Genomic DNA, 20,714 nt, shown 5'->3' with positions numbered 1-20,714 from the left:
TAGAATTGGCCTGGACCTTGTCAGAGCTCCACATGTCATATTACACATAGAGGATCCCTCTGGATCCCGTGTTTCCTCTGACCTCTGTACCGTGTATGCTCACCTGATTGCTGTGCCTGTGTTTGGTCCCTTGCTGTTAAGACTCTGCTTGTAACTTTAAACAAAATGAACAGTGACTCTTTTTTCTGTGGTTAGAGATTACCCTGCTGTCATCTTGCTGTGGCTTTCAGCTTTGATTCACTATAGTCAAACATACTGTATGACTCTATTTATTTAATACATTTGTTAAAGTTTGTCTAGAGCCTGGGATATATCTTGGTGAATGTTTTATGGGGCCATGAAAAACAAAAGTATTCTTCCATAGACTTGTTGTTTGAGATGGACCAACTGGGTCCAGTTGGTGGACTGTATTATTTATATCTTCAGTGACTTTGTAGGTTGGGGACCCAGGCCAAGCCTAGTAATTGCTAAAAGTCACCATGGATTTTTCCGACTTCCCTAAGCTCTTCAATTTTGGCTATTTGAGTTCTGTATCTCTGTTGTTTGGTGCATATACAATTTAGGGCTTTTGTTTTCCTGGGGGTGGTGGCTCATTTTATCATCTAATGTTCCATCCTACCTCCAGTTAGTGGTTTTCTTTGTGTTTTACTTTAGGAGATATATGGTATATGCACAGACTGTTTGCTGTGTGGTGTCTCTTCTTCCATCCGTTTGCTTTCACCCTACCTATGGCATATGTATGAAGTGAGTTTCTATTAAATAGAATACAATTAGGACATATATTATCTACCGTGCCAGGCCCTGTGATTCAGATGCATTTTGACCAATTTAAGATAGGTGGTGTGGAGGCATTTTGTTATTTATTCTCTTCTCATTTCCTATGATTCTTGTTCTATTTCTTTATGTGACTTGAACATATTTAAAGGATTATATTGATTTTTATTTAGTTATTTTTTTAGTGTTGGGAATGAAGTTATTTTAATAACTACTTTGGAATTATAATATACGTGTGTGATAGTGGTATGTTGGCCTACTTTCTACTTTCGGAAAGGATGTCTCTTTGTTGAATGGTGTTTTTATTTACCATTTGCTTTCAAAGAATTTCAATGAATTTGAATATCTTAAAACCACTATATTCCCAATGAGGCCTGTCGCCAGGTAAAGTAGAGCATGGGTCAAATCAGCACTCACAGAAAAGGATTAGAAGAAGTGTTAGTGGTGAAAATGGATAGAGGTGGCTCAAATCTGTCATAAGTCCCCACATGGCCCCACGGGACACTTTCAAGCTCCTAAAAAGATACAGGTTGGACCAACATGAGCAGCATGCTCGCTGGACCCTGTGGGGCTCATGAACAGTATGACGACTATTCACACATGCAAACATATGCAGAACATACATTGTTTGATTTCCTCGTGGCCAACACCTCTTAGGAAGAATATGTATTTAATCAATTTATTGGTAGTATGAAAAGAACATAAAATACCAAAATGTTTTATTTTAAACAACCAAGAAAATATTCCTACCTGTTCTGAGGGCATTTCACCAAATAATGTCTCACTGTGAAAGGAAAAAGAGTAACAGTTGGTAAATAGGCTACATCGACATTACCTGAAAGGCAGAAACACAGATCTTGCTCAGGCATTGGGGCTGCACCTGCCAACTCTCAGGGCTTCTGGCCCTACAAGTTTTGGGGGAAAATCAATGAAGACATCAGAGGGCATGCTACTGACTTGATATTACTTCAGTTGTGGACTGTACCAGGTATGAAGCCACGTGCCCAGCCAACATAATATTCATCTTTGGCCAAGACAAACTGAATTGTATTCTACGCTGAAGAGTCCTGGAGTGGTGAGGTCCCCCACTGTATGAGCGCCACCTGAGTCATGAGACCAGCCTTTGGGACCATATGGCTATCCCTCCTTAGAGTCTGTAAAATGTAAAATGGGCTCATATTCTCTGATTAATACTCTTTATGGTCTCAAAAGAAATTCTTAATCAGATGTGATGATGCAACACTTGAGAGGGCTGAGGCAGGAGGATCTCAAGATTAAGACAAGCTTTGGGCTCTATACCGTGACTCTGTTTCACACAAACACAAAACAATAAGAATAGATCAGTTCCTTAAGAAAACAGTCTTGAAATGAGTTACCTTTCCACAATGTTTCTCCTTGAGGCAAAGTTCTATCTAGAGTAGAAAAATTAGAATGCATGCATACCTAATCCAGAATGTGTCTAATCTAAGACTTGAAGATAAGGTCACCTCAAGCAAAGGGAAGCTGAACCAACCAGGGGAATCTTGAGTTGTGTGCTAAGAGTTTATAAGGCCATCTCCAGGGAACCCCACCTTCTTGCATCTGTTCATACCTATGTATGACACCTCCTACCTTATGCTAACTAGACCTTGGCCACAAGACTTGAATGGTTCTGAGAAACATTAGCCAGTGTGCCCCAGGCAGAGGCATAAAAAGAGCTGTGTCTGGGGCTTGTGACAGGCGTCTCCTCTGCCCGTCAATTATTCTGTGGATCCACTGGAAAATGAGTCTCCACAGAGAAGACAGTAAGCATTGTGGCTGAGGTCCCAGAAAAACCAGCCTCAACTGATCCACCATCATCAGACTGCAGCCTCATGACTGATGGACTCTAGCTGAGAGTAGCAGCAGAACCACTTGGCTGAGCTCAGCCCAAACTGCTGACCTGTGGACAGGAGCAAATAAATGGTTGTTTTGTGTGCTTGTGTTTGGGGTTATCAGTCACACAGTCAGTTATTGCAAAGTCCAGAGCAGAATGGTCAGCACTGGACAGCTAAAAAGACATATAAACCAGCTCCACACTAATATCTAACTGAACACCTACTGTGAGCTAGATAGTCTATGGATACAGAAGTAGCAACCATAGTATATATGGAACAATTCATATTTGTGACAGTATTGTAAACTTCATATTGGTCAATAGACTTTAGTATTTGGTTTGTATACCCTAGGACATTCTCAGAACAGTTTATAGGAATCAATTTCCAGGTTCTCTTGCAATGTGCCTGACATCTGACTTTATGCCTTTCCGTCTTTGTTAGGATGATTTTCTTCCAAAATCAGCTTTTGTACTCCACAGAGCCAAGGCGTGCTATCTACCCATCAAGACTTACACCAGAGAGACTTTGGAGCAGCACACAGAGCTGACATGAAGTATTAGTGTCCGCTGAGACTTCAAATGGCTCGCAGCTTAATAGGCAAAACTATGAGAAGAAGATTCCAACATTTTGATCCACCAAGAACTAAATCATAACCTAATCCAGGTGTCAAATGGGAGGATATTAAACCACATCTTTGATGATAGATCATTATTTAACTCTTAACATATAAAATTCAAAATCTGTGCATGTAATTGGGTAGCATATGAGAACTCCATGTATTCTTGCCTTCTTTTGTATTGAAGGGGAAATTCCCAAGCTCACATCTATTAACAAAACAGAAACGCATTGATGGGGAACTATACCTCTAAGCAAAGTCTGATTTCTCATCTTCTCATTTACATGTAAGGATTATATAATGTAAAAGCAAGAATCTATACCAATAGACGTGCACTTCCAATAAAATTTTACTTTATGCTTATTAATTATTTAATCTAAATAAATTATCTCTGCGTGTTAGTGTTGTTCGTTTTATAGTAGTCTTTCAAAATGCAGTTAATTGTGATGTCTTGATAATTTGAAGTTATAACAATATTTTAACATCTAGACACAGAAACAGGAATGGAGAAGTTATGGGCTTGGATTTGTGTATGCGGACACATGTGTGCAGGTCAGCACAATCGTCGTTCGATGCAACAGCTGGGTGAAATTAGGATAAAACTCTGTGGGGTGAGTGAAGAGAAAGGAGAAGGAAGAAGTCAGGATGACTTTATGATGTGTTTACAACAACCTTGTCAAACCCGAGAATACGAAAGGGCATGACGAAGTTGCATCATTTTAAGGGATCTACTTCTGCTGTGCTCTACAAAGTTCCTCCTTTGAAACAATTTACACTTGTAATGAAAACATTGAGGTGTCAACAACACATAAATAAAAGGCCAAGGTCACAGGGTTTGTGACAAATTATTTTAAGAATTACACAGGCCAAAAAAAATTTTTTTTTGCTCAAAGCCCACAACTCTGTCCTCCAATTAAAACTTTCCAATAACCTCTTAAAATATTTTTTCTATGTGGTAATGAAAGACACTGAAGCACAGAGAGGGTAGTGTACTCATCCATAATCACACAGCAGCTGTTATGGACTAAGCTGCGCTCCCTCCAAAATTCCTTTGTTGAAACCCCAATCCCCAGCACTTTAGGGTGAGTTCTAATTCAACAGGACTAGTTTCTGTACAACAAAAGGGACCAGATCGCAAATGCAAACAGAAAACCAGACAACCATAAGGAGAGATGCCATCCATAGGACAAAGAGGGAAACCACAGGAGAAACCAGCCCTGATGCTACAGCACTTCCATCTCAAACCTGCAGTTCCTGTGACAGTGAGGCCAAGCAAGTCTGTCCTGCATTCCAGCTACCTGTGCTACAGCAACTCAAAAGCAAGTGCTTCCAGGTCATACCAGCAGAGTGACCTGATTCAGAGCCCTCTGTGCCATTCTCAGAGAAACCGAGAGCTGCTGTCACCTACACTTAGACATTGAGTCTCTCAGAACCTACGGCCTGTCCCATGTGCTCCAGGGGAAGCTGGCAGAGCAGGGCAGAAACCCAGCACAATACCAGCAGTTTCCCTGTCTTTCCCTGTCAAGGTGCAGTCCAGGTTCATGGACAGGAACAGGGTAGATGGAGACCAGAAATAAAGAGACACAAGAGAAGCTGGAGACTTTCCTTCAGGATGGGAGACTAGCTTTGAAGAGCCACCAACCTGGTGGGACATGCCAGTAATATGCTTGGCAGATGACTGTGAGGTATGTGCTGAGTGAACACACCTGGAGCCAACACTCTCACTGAGGAAGAGGGACCACCCAGGCCTACAGGTAACTCTGGACATTGTAAGCTTCTGAAGAATGGGTGCACCCAGTCTGCGGTCACTAGGTATAGCAGCATGCCAATCACATTCTAGTGGCCCCAGCTTATCCTGGACTCTGTGGAGGCAAAGACCACACAGCAATGGTTCACGAATGTGTTGGAGACTACCCAGAGTGATAGGGCCATCCTAATTATGTTACTAGCTCTTGGGGTTAGGAGACCAGAAGGAGAAGAAGCCCATCATGGGTGATTGATAGCACAACCCTCCATCACTACCCCCCAGCACCCAGGATGTAGCATTGGTCCTCAGAGATAAAAACACAAGACACGTGGTCTCATTCTGGGTGATCTCTGAAGGTTCTGGAAGGAAGGCCAGTACTTTTCATTCTTCCTGATGATAGACTACAACTCTAGACTCTTGCTACCACCTACCCTTATCCTCATTCTCAGCTCGAACCTCATTGCTCAAAGTCATCACCCAAGACTCCAGAAGTATGTCGGGCCTGAAGGCTGTAACTTTCCTAGATGGGTCTATCACAGGCTGAAGAATCCACACCCCCACCTCAGCAGCTCCACTGCAGTGCCAGAGTCCAGAGTGCAGCTGATCCTTGTCTCTGACTCTGTCTTTCTGTCTCTCTGCTCCCTCCCCCGACTCCCAAGACACACACACATGTCTGTCATGTCTGTCTCCCTTGCATTCGTTATGGTCTCCCAGGCCTTTCTGAGTCCCTCGTTCAGCCTGTGGATGTTTTTACTCCAGTCACAAGAGCTCCCCTCTCACTGAAGCAGTCCCAAGCAGAATCTCCATAGTACCCAGGACCCTGTTTTCAGAGAGCTTTCTCTACCCACTCAAACCCTCAGGTCTTGGAGCCCCACAGCCTGGGAAAACACTGCCTGACTTCTAGGCCACAGCACTGCCTGCATTTCCTAGGAGTCAGGGCAGAAGTGCATCCTCTCCCTGTGCACAACACTGTTCACCATGTAGAACCCAAGAGTCCCTGCCTCCAGGAAGCAGACCTGCCCAGACAATCCCTCCAGGACTGCACAGCCAATAGTATGATAGCACCCACTTCTGTCACACAGGGGAAACAGAAGTTCGGCATCAGGAACCACTTAACAGCCTCATTTGGCCAATGAAAGGCACCATATATAATGGTCCCTGTCTGTTGTGTTCTGTCCCATGTGCTGGTGAGAGGCTATGACCATGTCAAAATGGAACAAGTCCAAAACAAGATGTGCAGCGTACCAGGCTTCCCAGCTCACTGGCTTCTTCTGGGCTCCTGTCCCTGCTCGGAGACACCAGGAGATGACGTGTTCTGCTCATGGCATGCTCTCTGATGTGAGGTGCTGCCTCCCTGAGGGGCAATCAAAGCCATGGGGGTTAAGTGATCAGAAACTAAAAGCTCTGAATTCGTGAGCCAAAAGAAACCATTCCTCCTTTAAGCTGATTTTCTCCGGGATCTTTTCACATCCATGGAAGGCAAGCTAACAGGATGTGTGTTGTGCCCACACCCAGGACTAGGACTCCCAGTTCTGAAAGGTAGGGGGGATACCTGATTTACAGTCTGAAGGTTTGGGGACTCAAATATAATTTCTATGTGGTTTCTGAAGACTTTCTTTGTAGATAAAAATGAACTCCAACCTATGCTCCAAGTCTAGGACTCTTTCAAGGACCCTACTAGAAGATACACTAGATTCACATAGGCAAGATGGCCTCTTGTTCACCATTCTTAGTGGGCCTCTCAAGAACCAGCAGGACCCAACAGAACCAGTGGAGCTTTCTGCCCTGGGACAAAGGACAAGGTTGACCTTGGGGGTGCCAGGTGTCTCTGACTCCAGGCTGCTGAGCCCTTTGACCTCCTCAGGTCACCCTTCTGTTCTCTGTCACCCTAGCCACCCATTCTGTCCTTTGTAGTACCTTCACCCACCCCAGTGTGGCTGTGAGTGGGGCACAGTGCCTTGTTCCCTCTGCCTTGCACTTGTGGGGGAAAAGCCCATAGGCTCTTTGCCTCTCCTTACAGGGATGCAGGCAGGGGAAAGATAGGTTGTAATGAGCCTTGGTTTGCCCATTCTCTGGTCTTAGAAGACAGACTGTAAGTGGGACGGAACCAGAGCTCACATAGAAGAGAACACATGGTAAGTAAACGCCACTCCTCGTCTTCCTGCCTGGTCCCAAGATTCTGTAGAGAGTATACTTTTGGAAGCTCAGGCACAGAAGGCTGGGGGATCACTGGGCCAGTTCCCTGGGCCAGCAAGACCAGATGGGCTCCTGAAAAGCAGTGGTCTTGGAAACCCGTGTTCCGAGAAACCACCAGAACTCAGGTCTCAGTCCTGGACCCCAGGACTGGTATTCCCCAAGGTAACTCGGCTAAAGGGGGCCTGGGATACAGTCCTGGTCACTGCAGACACTAAAATGGAGCGAGACGGCTGTTTGTGCTAGTGAGCAGAATGGAGTGTGTTTGTGCTGGGCTGGACCACATGGGTACAATTAGCTTTGCTCATAGCCCAGCTGGGTGTCCTGGAAACATAGCAGTGATGGCTGGGGCAGAACAACAGCCAAGAGAGCTGGCCTAGTGCCCTTGGCGCTGGAAGAGCCGACGCTATTGCAGGGTCCTCAGGAGTGGGTCAGATATCCTGAGATCCTCTGTCTAAATGTTGCTGCAGAAACCAAGAAGCACTGTTGGGTAGAAAAAGCCCACAAACCTCCGTGCCCCGTGACCCCTACAGGAGGGGCTGGCTTCCCCAAACATGAATGCAAAAGGCCCAAGCAACACACTCTGAGGGGAAAACCTAAACACCAACAGGCTCTCAGTAGAACCCCTAGTAAGAGTTGGACCCTCTTCAAACCAAGCACTACACTCAGCCTTTTATTTACAGTTTTAGCTGTAGTCACAATGATGTAAATTTGTTATAATTCAATACATGGGCTGTGAGACCATTATAAAAACAATAACAAGTGCCTTAGAATTACAGGATCATTTGGACACGTGTAGTATGGCCCACAGATGCTTAATGGTTCTCAATAAGAACCCCAGCCATTGACAGCAGTTAGTCCACAAGAGAGGCCGCTTCCTGTGGTATGCCCTGGCCAGGTGGTTGTTATGGAAACAGCCCGGCACTCCAGACTCCCAGAGCAGTCAGTTATTCCCCAGTCGCCTGTGGTAACTGGGCTGTATCCCTTCTTACTCCCCAAGTCTGCAGGGGAGAGACAAGGATGCTGGGACTAATCACCATCACTCTGACTTCCCTTCCTCCCCACCAGGAAATGAGGACTCACGGGATTAATATCCCAGACAGCACTGGGGCAGAAGCAGAGCCACACAAGGATTTGGACCCCCACTGGACTTGTCTACCAGTTTCTAAAAGCCCAATGTCCTTGAGCTCAGGGCACAGAGCATCAAAACTGGAAATATTCTGCTCTGTGGCTTTAGTATTCAAAGGGACTCCAACAACCAGGGATAATTTTGATTTCTCAGGGGATAACTCTGTGGTGCTGATGAGGACTCTACCTGTCAGGCAGAAGACAGGGATATTAGGCATAATATAATAATAACATAATCTACAAATGATTTGTTCCCGTTCAATGACCCTCTGGAATTCGCACTGAGGAGGAAGGACCCATTCATAAGAACCTAGGACTCAAACTCACTTAATTTGAACATAAGGTCTCTGAGTGTCATTTCATTCCATTTCAGTAGACGATGGATGCTACAAGGGCCTACAAACCAAATGCGTGTACTTTGTTTTGTAATTTCCTAAAGACTCCTAAGTTGGGGCTAATGAACAGCCCTACTCCCAGATTTTAAAGTCTCTCTGAATCCATCCATACTCGCTTCTGTCACATGTATGTCAATTACTGACCCTTCTGCAGCTGTGTAGGGCACTTGAAAAGGGGAACAGAGTTCCTTGCTCCCAGCCTACAGAGGGTTCAGCACGTTGACATTCGGCTTGGTGTGCTCAGGCAGACAGAGCAGCAACTAACTGCTCTTTAGTTCTTGGTGGGCACAAAACAGAAGACAAACAAGGGCAAGGCCACCGACAAGGAAACCCAAAGAACCTGATCCAGTGACTGACTTCCTCTGGCTATGTGCGACCCTCGTGAAGTTCCTAGGACCTCCCAAAGTAGTCCTATCAGTTCGGGATCCAGCCTCAAACACATGAGTCTGTGGTAAGGACCTTGTATGCTCAATCCATAGCACCATGTCTTCATACACGTCCTATGCAGCCCTTAAGAGTCACCTATAAAGGATAACTGCCCTCTCTGAAACTCGGACACATCAGAACCACAGAAGCCAGGCGAATCTGCTTGGGAAGAACCTCATCAATAACCTCCATGGAAAGTTGGAGGAAAGTTCCTTTGCAAAGGTCACCCTCAGATGGCTGTGGATTTTCTAGAACATAGCTAGAACCCTCTCTTCTGTCACTGCCTAATTTAGGGACATCACCATGCTCATCGTCTCGTGGGAACCATGCAGGCTACATAGGATGAGGAGGAGCAGAGCCATGCCTAATCTATGGCAGGTGCTCAGACAATGCTCTTGACAGCTGGGAAGGGCTTCAGATGCGGAGCACAAGTGGTCACCCTCAGTCTATCCTGGCACGGGAGGGTGATGAGCCAGTTATAAGCCCCATTCCTTGAGGTCTTTCTGTGAGGTCTAGAGGAAGATGCCAGGTACCCCTGTGTGTCCTGTCTGCCCTTCTTGGCATTTCTTTAATCCCTGGGTCCTGCCTCAAATCCCACAGAGTCTACAGATCAAGTCTTCCCAAGCTCTGGTGGAGCTGCCCTTAGCACACACCCAGCCTAGAGATTGCTAGCGCTGGTGCCTTTTAAGCTTCAACAGCTGGGAGCAGAGCAGCTGGAAAGCAAATCTATTTGTTCATCATTTGTGGAGCATCTGTCATGAGCCAAATTCCAAGGAGGATCTGTCACATGCATGGCCTCTGCCTCACACAGAGTTCTCTGGAAAAGAGGCAAAGGGCCAACACCCATGGGCAACATTTGCCACAAGCTCAGAGAAGCAGCTGAGGACTCTGAACTAGGGAAATGCTGGCATATCTTAATGGGGTGGCAGAGCCGTGGAGGAAGGTACCCAAGGGCAGCCCAGTGAAACACAAGGCCAGAGGGAAGCATTCGGGCTCTAGTGGAGAGAAATCTGGCCTGTAGCCCTGGCCTCATTTCCAGGGCTGCATGTGCAATTCTCTGCTCCCTGTCAACTGCATCCAACCCCTGGAAGCTGCTGATGGCATCTCTGTCTTCCATACTTGCTGCCTTTGGTTTAACATCTAGGGACTGCTGTGCTGGAAGAGGGAGGCAGTGCATACAGGATTCTTGAGCCAGCCCTCTTGTTGTACCAGCCAGACATTGGCTGAATTGTTATGGAATACCTATCCTACAACTGCAGTTCTATATTTTATTTTATTTTATTTTATTTTATTTTATTTTATTTCATTTTATTTCATTTCATTTTATTATTTTATATTTTAGTTTACTTTATTTTATTTTATTTTATTTATGTGTGGTTGTTTTGCCTGCACATATGTTCATGTGTCCATGATGGTTGTGAACCATCATGTTGGTGGCAAGAACTGAACTCAGGTCCTCTGGAAAAGCAGCCATGCCAACAACAGCACTTATAGGTCCCAGAACCTTTCCTCCTCACCCCTTGAGCAACAGTTTCCCATGGGCACCAATTGCTCGATGCACATCTCCCTTCCTGGTTTCCATAGTCTTGCCCACATCACTGGGGAGGGTCCCCTTTGTAGCTGTCATTCAATCCCCCGATTTAAAGGTTACCCTGTGAACATGAATAGAAGGTAACTCTTTCCTCATCCACACCCTCTTGTCCCCCAAGTTTCCATAAAGAAGAGGGACAGAGGCGGCATCCCTAGCTACTCAGTGAGGAGGTGTTGTTGAAACTGGGCTCGCTCTGTCTTGGTTATTTCTGAGAACAACTGTGTCCTCTCCCCACTACTTTTGGAGATTCTGAGGGAGGGTGTGCATGAGGAATAGTTAAAGGAGGTGTTAAAGAAAGAGAACCTCAAGCAAGGCCAGAGGAATCAGCTAACACCCTGGAAGAAGATCCACCGGGCTGTCTTTGGAGAACAGAACAGAGACAGATAGCTGAGCAGATTCTTAGACTTGCTAGACTTGGGAAACCAAGCTCTGTAAGAGATATGGGCGGCCATTAGAGTCAGCAGCATTCACGGGGAGATAGGAGTTACAGACTACAAATGTCTAAGAAAGAAAGCACAAGGAGAGAGAGGACTGAGGACAGCCTCCAGGGAATCAGGTATTCTGCAAGAAAGGAGCAGGCACTGGACAGGGATCCCAGGTCTCACCTGCCTGCCAAGAAGATATTTACAAGCCCCTTGGTTCAGAACTTTAGCCCCCAAAGTCACTCTTTGAGCCCAAATGTAATGCCAAGCTGCTCCCTCCACAGCCAGCTCAGGATGAATACCATGATCATGGTTAAAAAACCCAAAGCCCCCGGAGGGAAGAAGCAAGAGAAAAGGGAAATTAGCTGGTGTGACAGTGGTCAGTTTATTTCAGCAACACCCACAAGAAGCAATTCTTCTCATTGCCCTTGCTTTCTGGCTCCAGGTAAACAATTGCTGACCCAGGACGCCTTCCCGCCAAGGTGATACTTTGCCCGGCATCTTCTGTCCCTGTGTGGGTGGGTGGCTTTCCATTCCAGACATGACCTTATCTGTTTTCTTACCTCTTGATTTCCTCTTGTGAAACACAGACTGCCAGGCAATGACCAGGGTGAAGAGCAGGACGCTGAGGATCCCCACGCAGCACACAAGGACAGCATACACATAGAGATCTGAAAGGCGCGTGGTTGTAAAGGTTAGCTCAGAAGCGACCACTAAAAGAACTTCAAATATAAAAAATGCACAAGAGGAAAACCTTCAGATCCTAGCCTTGTCAGTCAGAGGCATCCTCCCTCTGAGTAAACCTTGAGGGCTAGGGATTCAGCTCGGAGGCTGGTCATCCACCCAGCATACATGTAGAGTCATTAGAGAAGGTAAATTTGATTCACTGTGTGAACAGCTGAATGAAGAAAGTGAAAAGTCAAACTGCAGTTTGGGAGGAAGTATTTAAAACCAGATATCCAAACAGGGAGTCCTACATAGAATATGTCAAGAACTCTCAAAAATCAGCTGTAAACAGTAAGCCAAGAATCCTACCTCTCCAGTGGGCGAAGCATGCAGAGACGTCTTACCAGACCGAATACATAGTGCTGAGTGCATGCATAAGTGCATTCGACTTGCTTAGTCATGAAATATTTGTAAAAGGAAACCAGTGTAGCACCATCTACTTGGCTAAATTAGGTCACTCCAACTGGGCTGGTCGTGATTGAAAGTGGAAGAGCTATTTTGGAAACCTTTTAGGAAATAAAAATACTCAATTTTTTTCAAAGTGAGTGAGTGTGTGTGTGTGTATGTGTCTGTGTGTGTGTGTCTGTGTGTGTGTGTGTGTGTACAAGTGCTTGTAGAGGCTAGACAAAGGCATCTGATCCCCTAGAGTTGCCAGTGGTTGTGAGCCATCCAATGTGAGTGCTAGGAACTAAACTCTGGTTCTTCACAATTGGGACCAGGAGCCCTTAACCACCAAGCCATCTCCAGCCCACTAAATAATTGTTCAAATCATCTATCACCGGCTAATTATTGTTTCTACATGTTTTCCTCATAACAAAAAATTCTAGGATGAACATTAATTAATGTGAACTTTAATTCATCTCACACATTACATTCTCAAGATTTGAGCTTCTGGCAAGACCTCTGAGTCAACTGGAATACTACCTAGCCAGGGCCCTCGGGAGGCCTGGTACAGAATCCATGCCTGGAGTCAGTAAGTTCTTTCATGTTTTTAGAGTTGCCCAACAATTTCATCTAAGCTATTCTGAATACATTTCTGACCCTGGCTACTTAGAATTTTGAACTAAAAATGAAGTGTAGTTGTTTCTCTGTGTCTCTGGTTTCCACATCCACAAATTGAATCAGTCATGGATCAAACTTATTATTAAACAGAAAAACACAATATTGGGGGCTAGAGAAATGGTTCTGTGACTAAAAGTACTTGTTGCACTTTCGAAGGACTCAGATTTGGCTCTCGGAACCCACATGGCGGCTCACGATTGTAAAACTCTACTTCTAGAGGAACCAATACACTCCACTGGCCTTCCAAGGCACTGCACACATATAGTGCATAGATATGCATGCAGGGAAACATGTATGTACACAAATATAAATAAATGTAGAGGCTTGAATGAGAATATACCCCCAGAGGCTCATATATTTAAATGATTGGTCTGGTCTACAACTGATGGAACTATTTGGGAAGAATTAGGGGGTGTAGCTTTGTTGGAGGAGGTATGCCACTGGGGACGGGATTTAAGGCTTTAAAAGCCCACACCATTCCTAGTTAGTTCTCTCTGTCTTGTGTATGTGGATCAAGATGTGAACTCTCAGCCCCTGTACCACACCATGCCTGCCTGCTGCCATGTTCCTCACCATGATGGTCAGGGACTCTATTCCTCTGGAATCATTAACCCCCAAATGAAATGCTTTCTTTTGTAAGTTGCTTTGGCCATGATTTTTTTGTCACAACAAAAGAAAATTATAAAAGACAACAAATTCTTAAAAAAAAAAACTTACCAGGCTGAATAAATAGACAATTTTTTCCTTGTCATACTTGGCTAAATAACACAGTATCTATTTGTGTAGCGCAGGCATTGTACTAAGTATCATAACTCATGTGGAGATGAAGAGAAGCCCAGGTTATGTGCAAATACTACAGGATTTCTTGTAAGGTACTTATATATCTGTGAATTTTGATATCTTTGTGTTGGAGAAGTCATGGCACATAATCTCCATGGATACTGAGTGGAAACTGTAAGTAGGAAGTGCCACAGGACAAGGGCAATTTTTTTTGAATGAGACAGGAGTCTCTCTAGGTAGCCTGGCCTATCTTGGGACTTGTATGTAGCAGATGACTTTTATTAACAGTTAAGAGAGCCTTCAGATGGGTTCCCATGAGGCTCCTGGAGCCATAGAGAAGCAGAGGGGAGCTGGAGGAAGAAGAGTCCTACGTCCAAGAATGAAGCACTGTGGGAAGGTTCTTTATTGCATCAAACGCTGTTCCTAAGCAATCATGGGGTCTTCCCACTCATGCTAGTGGGAGAGTCCTGATGGAAGCCAGGTTACAGTCAATGCAAAGCCGTGGGATGTACAGAGCTCTAGCTGAAAACATAGCTGCTTTGCCCCGGTAGTAAAGCCCAACTGCTTCTCTACAGGGGCACATGTGTCCTTGTGTGGCTTTACAGACGGACAGGGTGGATTGGTTAGAGAGGACAGGCTTGTGCCTCCATTTCAACAATGCAAAACTCAACAACGGGACTTGTGGATTCTGAGAGAGACAAGTCATGATCAACTGAGGTCACAGACCCAGACTGAGGACAGGATACCAGGATACAGGACAGTCCAAATCCTGCGATGCCCACAGCTAGTCCTGATTTATTCATTATTGAACATATTACTCCAGGAAGTTGGCCGATATGGGAAAAAAAAACAGTGGTAAATAACCCAATTGCCTTGCTGGACCAGACAGAACTGGGGCAAATGGAGACAAAGCCCGTCTCTAAGGGATTCAGATGTGAGCTCTGATTTTAAAAGGCAGGATAATTTGGCTTCTGTTTCTTTCTTGGATGGAAAACTGTCTTACTAAAGTTTCTATGGCCCAGGATAAAAGCATCCTCACCTGCCTGTTAATTCATGTTATCTCTCGATGGTTTCTAGACTGGAGGGACCATGGAGGAACAAGGCTGCAGGTGATCTCTGAGGTTTATCATTCTCCGCACGTGTTCCTACATACACCACACACCCTGGTGCTCTACCCTGGTAGCAGGCAAAGAACCCAAGGTCTAGTTGTGGTTTCTGATCTTGCCTAGACATGGCAAGAGGGACCTGGCTCTCCCAGGTAGCTGTGATCGCACAGTCGTCATCTGGCCACTCTGTAATGCTCTGCTGCTCCAGAGGCTCTGGGGGCAATGCACACATGCCAGTGGGCGCCACCCACCCATCTGCATTTAGGTCTTCATGCACGGATGACAGTGGGTGCGCTCTCCTTTGCTCCTGGAGCTTTAAGATCCTTAAAATGTGTCACCTCCCAGGAAGAGAAAAACTGCACATCCATTTTTCCTCCACCAGGCAGCAATCAAGACTGAGAAGTCCTCCCAGTGTCTCCAGGGACCATTTCTTTTGCTACATAAAGGACGGCAACCCGTTCAAAGCAGTGATCCTGCCGCTGGCCCCGGTTTTCTCTATAGACAAAGGCTAGCCAAAAGCCAGTGTCACAAAATCAGAAGCCACCAGGGTTACCTCTTCACATTGACAGCGTAGGCAAATTGCCCTGTGTTCTAGACACTGTTCTCTGGCTGGCCTGCTGTTACCTTAGCTTCACATCTGACCTGTTTATAAAAGATGGCCTAAAAAAGTTTTAAACCTCAAGCCTAACTAAATAACATTGTCTGAAGACTGAAATGAAACCTTTAGACCCAAACTCAACAGAACTTCTGCACTTTGCCAAATCTAAACCCAGCTTTTAAATACCACCTGGGAGGGAGGCTGGGGCATGTAGCTTGATGATAGAGTGCTCATAGCATGCATGAGGCCCTGGGTCAACTCTACGGCACCCAAAATGAATGGACGAATAAACGAATGAATGATCACATAGGACTGGGGATTTAGCTTCATAGTAAAGTACAAGCACAGACTACGGAAGGCGCTGGACTTCATTCTGTCCATATAAATAATAAAATGAATAAATGCAAAGTAAATGAATATATAAATAACAAACATTATTTACACCCACACACTCAACAGCAATAGAAAAACCTCACGTTCTAGTCCCTAAATCTGTTTGTGATTTTGTCTTTTGCCACTGAACTGCTAAAGACACCACTGCCATTTATAGACAGCCTGAAAAAAAAAAAATCCAGGTTTCCCCAAAGCAGATGGTGGGGCCAGCAGGCTACAGTGGCTGTGCACACCACAGGGAGGCCAACACAGGGTGACAATATTACTGTGCCAGCTTCTGCCTTCCAGACTGCCAACTGAACCAGGCAAGGACAAAAGTACCTGTTGCCTGGCAACCCAACAGAGTATTCGGAGCTGCTTTGAAACTTGGTGACCCCAGCATTCCTTTGCACAACCAACCTCCCCCCACCACCACACATACACACCCTGCAACAGCAGTCAAGAAAGCCAGGGTCAGTGTTCCACGTTTCCAGTTCAAAGGCAAGAGCCCAGGGAATAGCTGTTCCAGCAATAAAGCTCTATGTACTTCCACTGTTTTTTAATGCAGCCTGTAATACCATCTTGCTCAGGGCAAAATACCTGAGTGATAGCCCTGAGGGATTTTAACTCACTCCAATATCTCATCAAGAGCCTTGACAATCAATGCTTGTTTTGTTGGGCAGGCACACAGCCAGGCCTAGCTAAGCCCCAGGAGGATGAATATCTGTCTACAACCCACACTGAAGCTCCTCCAATCAGGAACAAAAGGGCAAAAGGCCTGAGATCCTGGGAGAGTTTCAACTACATGCTTGACCTTGCCGAAGCTGTGGTGGGCTAAAAAAGGCATAATGCAGGGACATTGCCTCTGCTGCTGCTGCTGCTGCTGCTGCTTCTGTTACCACCAGTAGCATAACCACCACCACCACAGAAAAAGAAGGCATAGAAACAGCTAGCCTGGAGCATGCAGGATGCACAGTGAGACTGTCAACTTCCAGTCTTTGACAGGCCTTGGTTGTCTCTACGGAGAAGAAAGTCCACACTGGGCCACAGATTGAACTTACCCTTAAATTTGGAGTTAAGCTTAGGATCAACATCTGTAGAATTATATAATGTTGCCAATTATACAAAGTATCTTAGAGATTCAACTCAAGCTGCAAAGTGTGTCAAGACTGACTGCTACAGCCCTTCCCTTCCAAATGTATGAAGTCTTTTTTTAATTGTCCTATTGCAGTTTAAAAGTATGGAATACGGTCTTTAGATCACTCCCATCAAAAAGCGCCTCACACTCCTGAGAGTGTGATGTCTAATTTTTTTTTTTTTTTGAGACAGGGGTTCTCTGTGTAGCCCTGGCTGTCCTGGAACTCACTCTGGAGACCAGGCTGGCCTTGAACTCAGAAATTTGCCTGCCTCTGTCTTCCAAGTGCTGGGATTACAGGCGTGCGCCACCACTGTCTGGCAAGTGTGATGTCTAATGTGATAGTAAATATCGCAGAGGCAGAGCCAGGGCTCCCTCTGGCATGTTCTTCAGTGAGAACATTGCTTAGAGAATCCTACAGACATCTCCACCATTCCACGCCAGCAGAGCGCCAGTGCTCAAGACAGTGTCGGAGACATAAAGCAAAGCTTAGCCAGGCTGCCTCAATTTTACTCAATTGCAAGGAGAAGAGTCAGCCTTGCTCCTTTCCCCCACACCTTCTCCCTATGGGGAAGAGAGCCACTTTTATCTCTATCCAAGAGAACGTCCAATGAGAGACAGAGGGAGAGGGAACCAGGAACTGCCCTGCTTGGAGAAAGTCATGAGATAAAGAAAAATGCGACTATGAAGTGTAGAAGAAAAATCTGAAATACAATGCTGCGTTATTGGATAAAATGTGATCTGAAAAGAATAAAAACCAACTACTTACAACTATTAAACTAAACAGTCCTGGCAATCTGAGTAGTTACATCAAAGTGTATGGTTAGCTAATCATGTTCACAATTAGAATGGAATTTTCCAAAGAAATATGGTGTCTTTCTAACAGGCTACTGGAAAAGTAGCTCTGAATCCCTATCCTTTCCCTATAAGGCCAGTTACCCTTCTCTCTCTCTCTCTCTCTCTCTCTCTCTCTCTCTCTCTCTCTCTCTCTCATTCTCTGTCTCTGTCTCTGTCTCTCTCTGTCTGTCTCTTTGTCTCTCTCTGTCTCTCTCTCTGTGTGTCTCTGTGTCTCTGTCTCTCTCTCTGTCTCTCTGTCTGTCTGTCTCTCTCTCTCTCTCTCTCTCTCTCTCTCTCTCTCTCTCTCTCACACACACACACACACACACACACACACACACATACACACAGAGCTGGTAGTGAGGCCAAGCACACACCCCTTCCTAGAGCCTTTGATCAGTCCATTCTTCAACAATCAACCTAAAGACTTCACAAGATGGAATCCTTCCAAAGGTCCTGCCTTGGCCCCTCGACATCGATGACTCTGCCTGAGAACTTAGAGTGCATGATGTCATTGCTTCTGGCCACACTCCTCGGTTACTTTGCGATGACCATTTCTCTACTGTCCCTTCTTTGAAGCAGAGGCCCAAAACCTCTCTTGGGGGGGGGGGGCAGAGTCCTCTGATGTGAGGGCTGTTCTGTGCATTATTGTTATTCGTAAGTTGCTTGTGGCATGCCCACACTTGAGCCAACCAAAACTGTCCCTGAAACCAGCAGGTGTCCCCTACAGTGGCAGAAGCATCCTCACTGTTGAGAAAACCACTCCAAGACTCATTCTTGAATGGATGCAGAGGTTTGTGTTATACAACGTGACTTAAGAGAGTCAAATCGCTCTACAGAGTGTGTCAAGACTGGATGTACAGTCCTTCCAAATGCATAAAGGACCACCTCAGATTTCATCCTGCATTCAGGACAAGCTCCAGGGAGGAACTGCCACTGGGAACGGTCTCTTAGCCCATGGATTATAGCCTGCTGCATGCTGGAGTCAAACAGAGAGGTATGCATAAGTTTCCACCTACATCAGAATCTCTCTGAACAGTCAAGCATGCCTGTTTGTTAAAGTTCCCTGTGTGGTTCTAACGTGAGATGAAGAGAACTTGCTTATAGCTTTCAAACTCTTTAGGATCCCAAACTGTTAAGGCAACCAGAAATTAAAGGCAGCTTCAGTGAATGTATTCTTTAATTTCACATCCCTGGGAAAGTCCCTCCTCAGTATCACCTAGGAGAACCATGGGGCGGGGTAAAACAAGGAAACAAATGGAATTGGGCAGAATAAGACTTTCACCCCCACTTGTCACTGTGGAGGATACCACCCCACTTGTGATTCCCAGTTCACTCCTGCAAAGATCAGTCCAGGATATAACCATGCTATGAAAATACTGAGAGACTCGAATCCTTTCTTTCTAGTTTTCTACCCCCTTCTTTCTGGCTAGAAAAGAGGCTGCATCCAGACACCAGACTTACCTTCAAACAATGCCCAAGTCACATTCTTCTTCTCAAATGAATCTTCAGCAGCTTTGAGGGAGATCACTGTAAGTACAAAGACATGAGACAACGTGATACACGACAGCTCACAGCCCTGACCCACACTGTAACCCCCAAATGGTGCCATATGGTACTGATGTCACCTAAATTTATAATGTCCACATTGACAAAAGTGCCTTAAGTCCTCACAACCCAGATACCAAGGAGAAACACAATGGCTTCCACCAGTGGAGAAACCTGGGTCCCGTAACAGGCAAAAAAAAAGCTGTGTTTAAAAGCCAGTAAATGGTAAAGCCAAAGTATAGCCCAATGAAAGTCTGCCTGCCCCACATACTTTCAAATATAAAGAGTTTATTGATGGGGACCAAAACTAAATAATCACTTCCTTTGTGACTTTAGTATCTTTCATGATCCAGTGCTGGGTATTTATTCCTAGACAGAAGTAACTGGAGTCCTGAATTGGCAGGAACAGGCCCTGAGACCACTCTGCATGCAAGGTACTCTTAAAGACAGCAGACTCCAACCCTTGAGATTATTCATCTTCTTTTACTTGATGGTTGGTCAAAGGATTTACTCTGTTCAGTAGAACAAGTTGAGTGATAGTGTGTGAAACCTTGAATGTCACTCCAGGGAACCAAACAGACAACAACAAAACACGTACATCAGGGTTGAGCTGACTGCTCGACAGAACTTTCTGTGTTGACAGAAATGTTCCCTGTGAGTGCTGTCTGTGTCAGCAGCTATTGGCTATACACGGCTATTGAGTACTTAAAATGTGAATAGTCTGACCAAGACAGCATGCCTTTAACCCTAGCACTTGGGAGGCAGAGGCAGGCAGATCTTTGAGTTCGAAGCCAGCCTGGTCTACACAGCTAGTTCTAGGACAGCCAGGGTTGCACAGAGAAGCTCTGTCTTTAAAAACAAACAAAAGAAAAATACAATTGAATTAGATTTCAGTAATTTAGATTTAAATTGCCAATTGTGATCTGTGGCTACGAACAAAGAGCTCTGGACAAGAGAATCAAAGACCTGACTTTTATAGGAAGGCAGGTAGAATACAGAAGGAATTGGCATAAGAGGCAAGCAATGAAACAGAGGAGATGCATGTTCATTTCATTCTATTGTGCCTCCTGTATGTTTCTGAGTTATTGTTGCTGTAGATATCAATTTTCTGTCCCTTTGTCTTTTGGGACCTTTAGTAAATAAGACTTTTGAGGTGTCTTCCAGACAGCTGATCTTCTTCCTGTATGTCTAACCTGTCAAAAGGCCTCTTTATTGTTTTCTTTACACTTGTGGCATCTTTCAGCTCAGGATTATCTGTCTAATTATTCATCACACACCCCAGTTCTCCAATGAATCCTCCAGTTTCTCATCTAATTTCCTAACCAAGCTAGCGATCAACGTTAGCATCCCGTGCCTGACAACTTCCCTAGCAAATATGACCTACAAACTTGCTCTTCCCATC

General features: G+C 45.2%; 1 protein-coding gene across 1 annotated transcript in view; it reads right to left on the bottom strand.

Annotated features, from left to right (window-relative positions):
- Vstm4 (V-set and transmembrane domain containing 4) overlaps positions 1-20,714 on the bottom strand; it is an 85,363-nt gene that overhangs the window by 35,071 nt on the left and 29,578 nt on the right. The window contains exons 3-5 of the mRNA XM_052190144.1: positions 19,229-19,294; positions 11,712-11,819; positions 1,525-1,558 (exon numbers count right to left, since the gene is read on the bottom strand). Coding sequence (XP_052046104.1) covers positions 1,525-1,558; positions 11,712-11,819; positions 19,229-19,294 — 208 coding nt within the window. The remainder of the gene's footprint in view (positions 1-1,524; positions 1,559-11,711; positions 11,820-19,228; positions 19,295-20,714) is intronic.

This window comes from Apodemus sylvaticus, chromosome 8, assembly GCF_947179515.1.
Source record: "Apodemus sylvaticus chromosome 8, mApoSyl1.1, whole genome shotgun sequence".
NCBI lineage: Eukaryota > Metazoa > Chordata > Mammalia > Rodentia > Muridae > Apodemus > Apodemus sylvaticus.
Note: the sequence above shows the minus strand (reverse complement) of the source record. Positions and strands in the feature narration are given on the sequence as shown.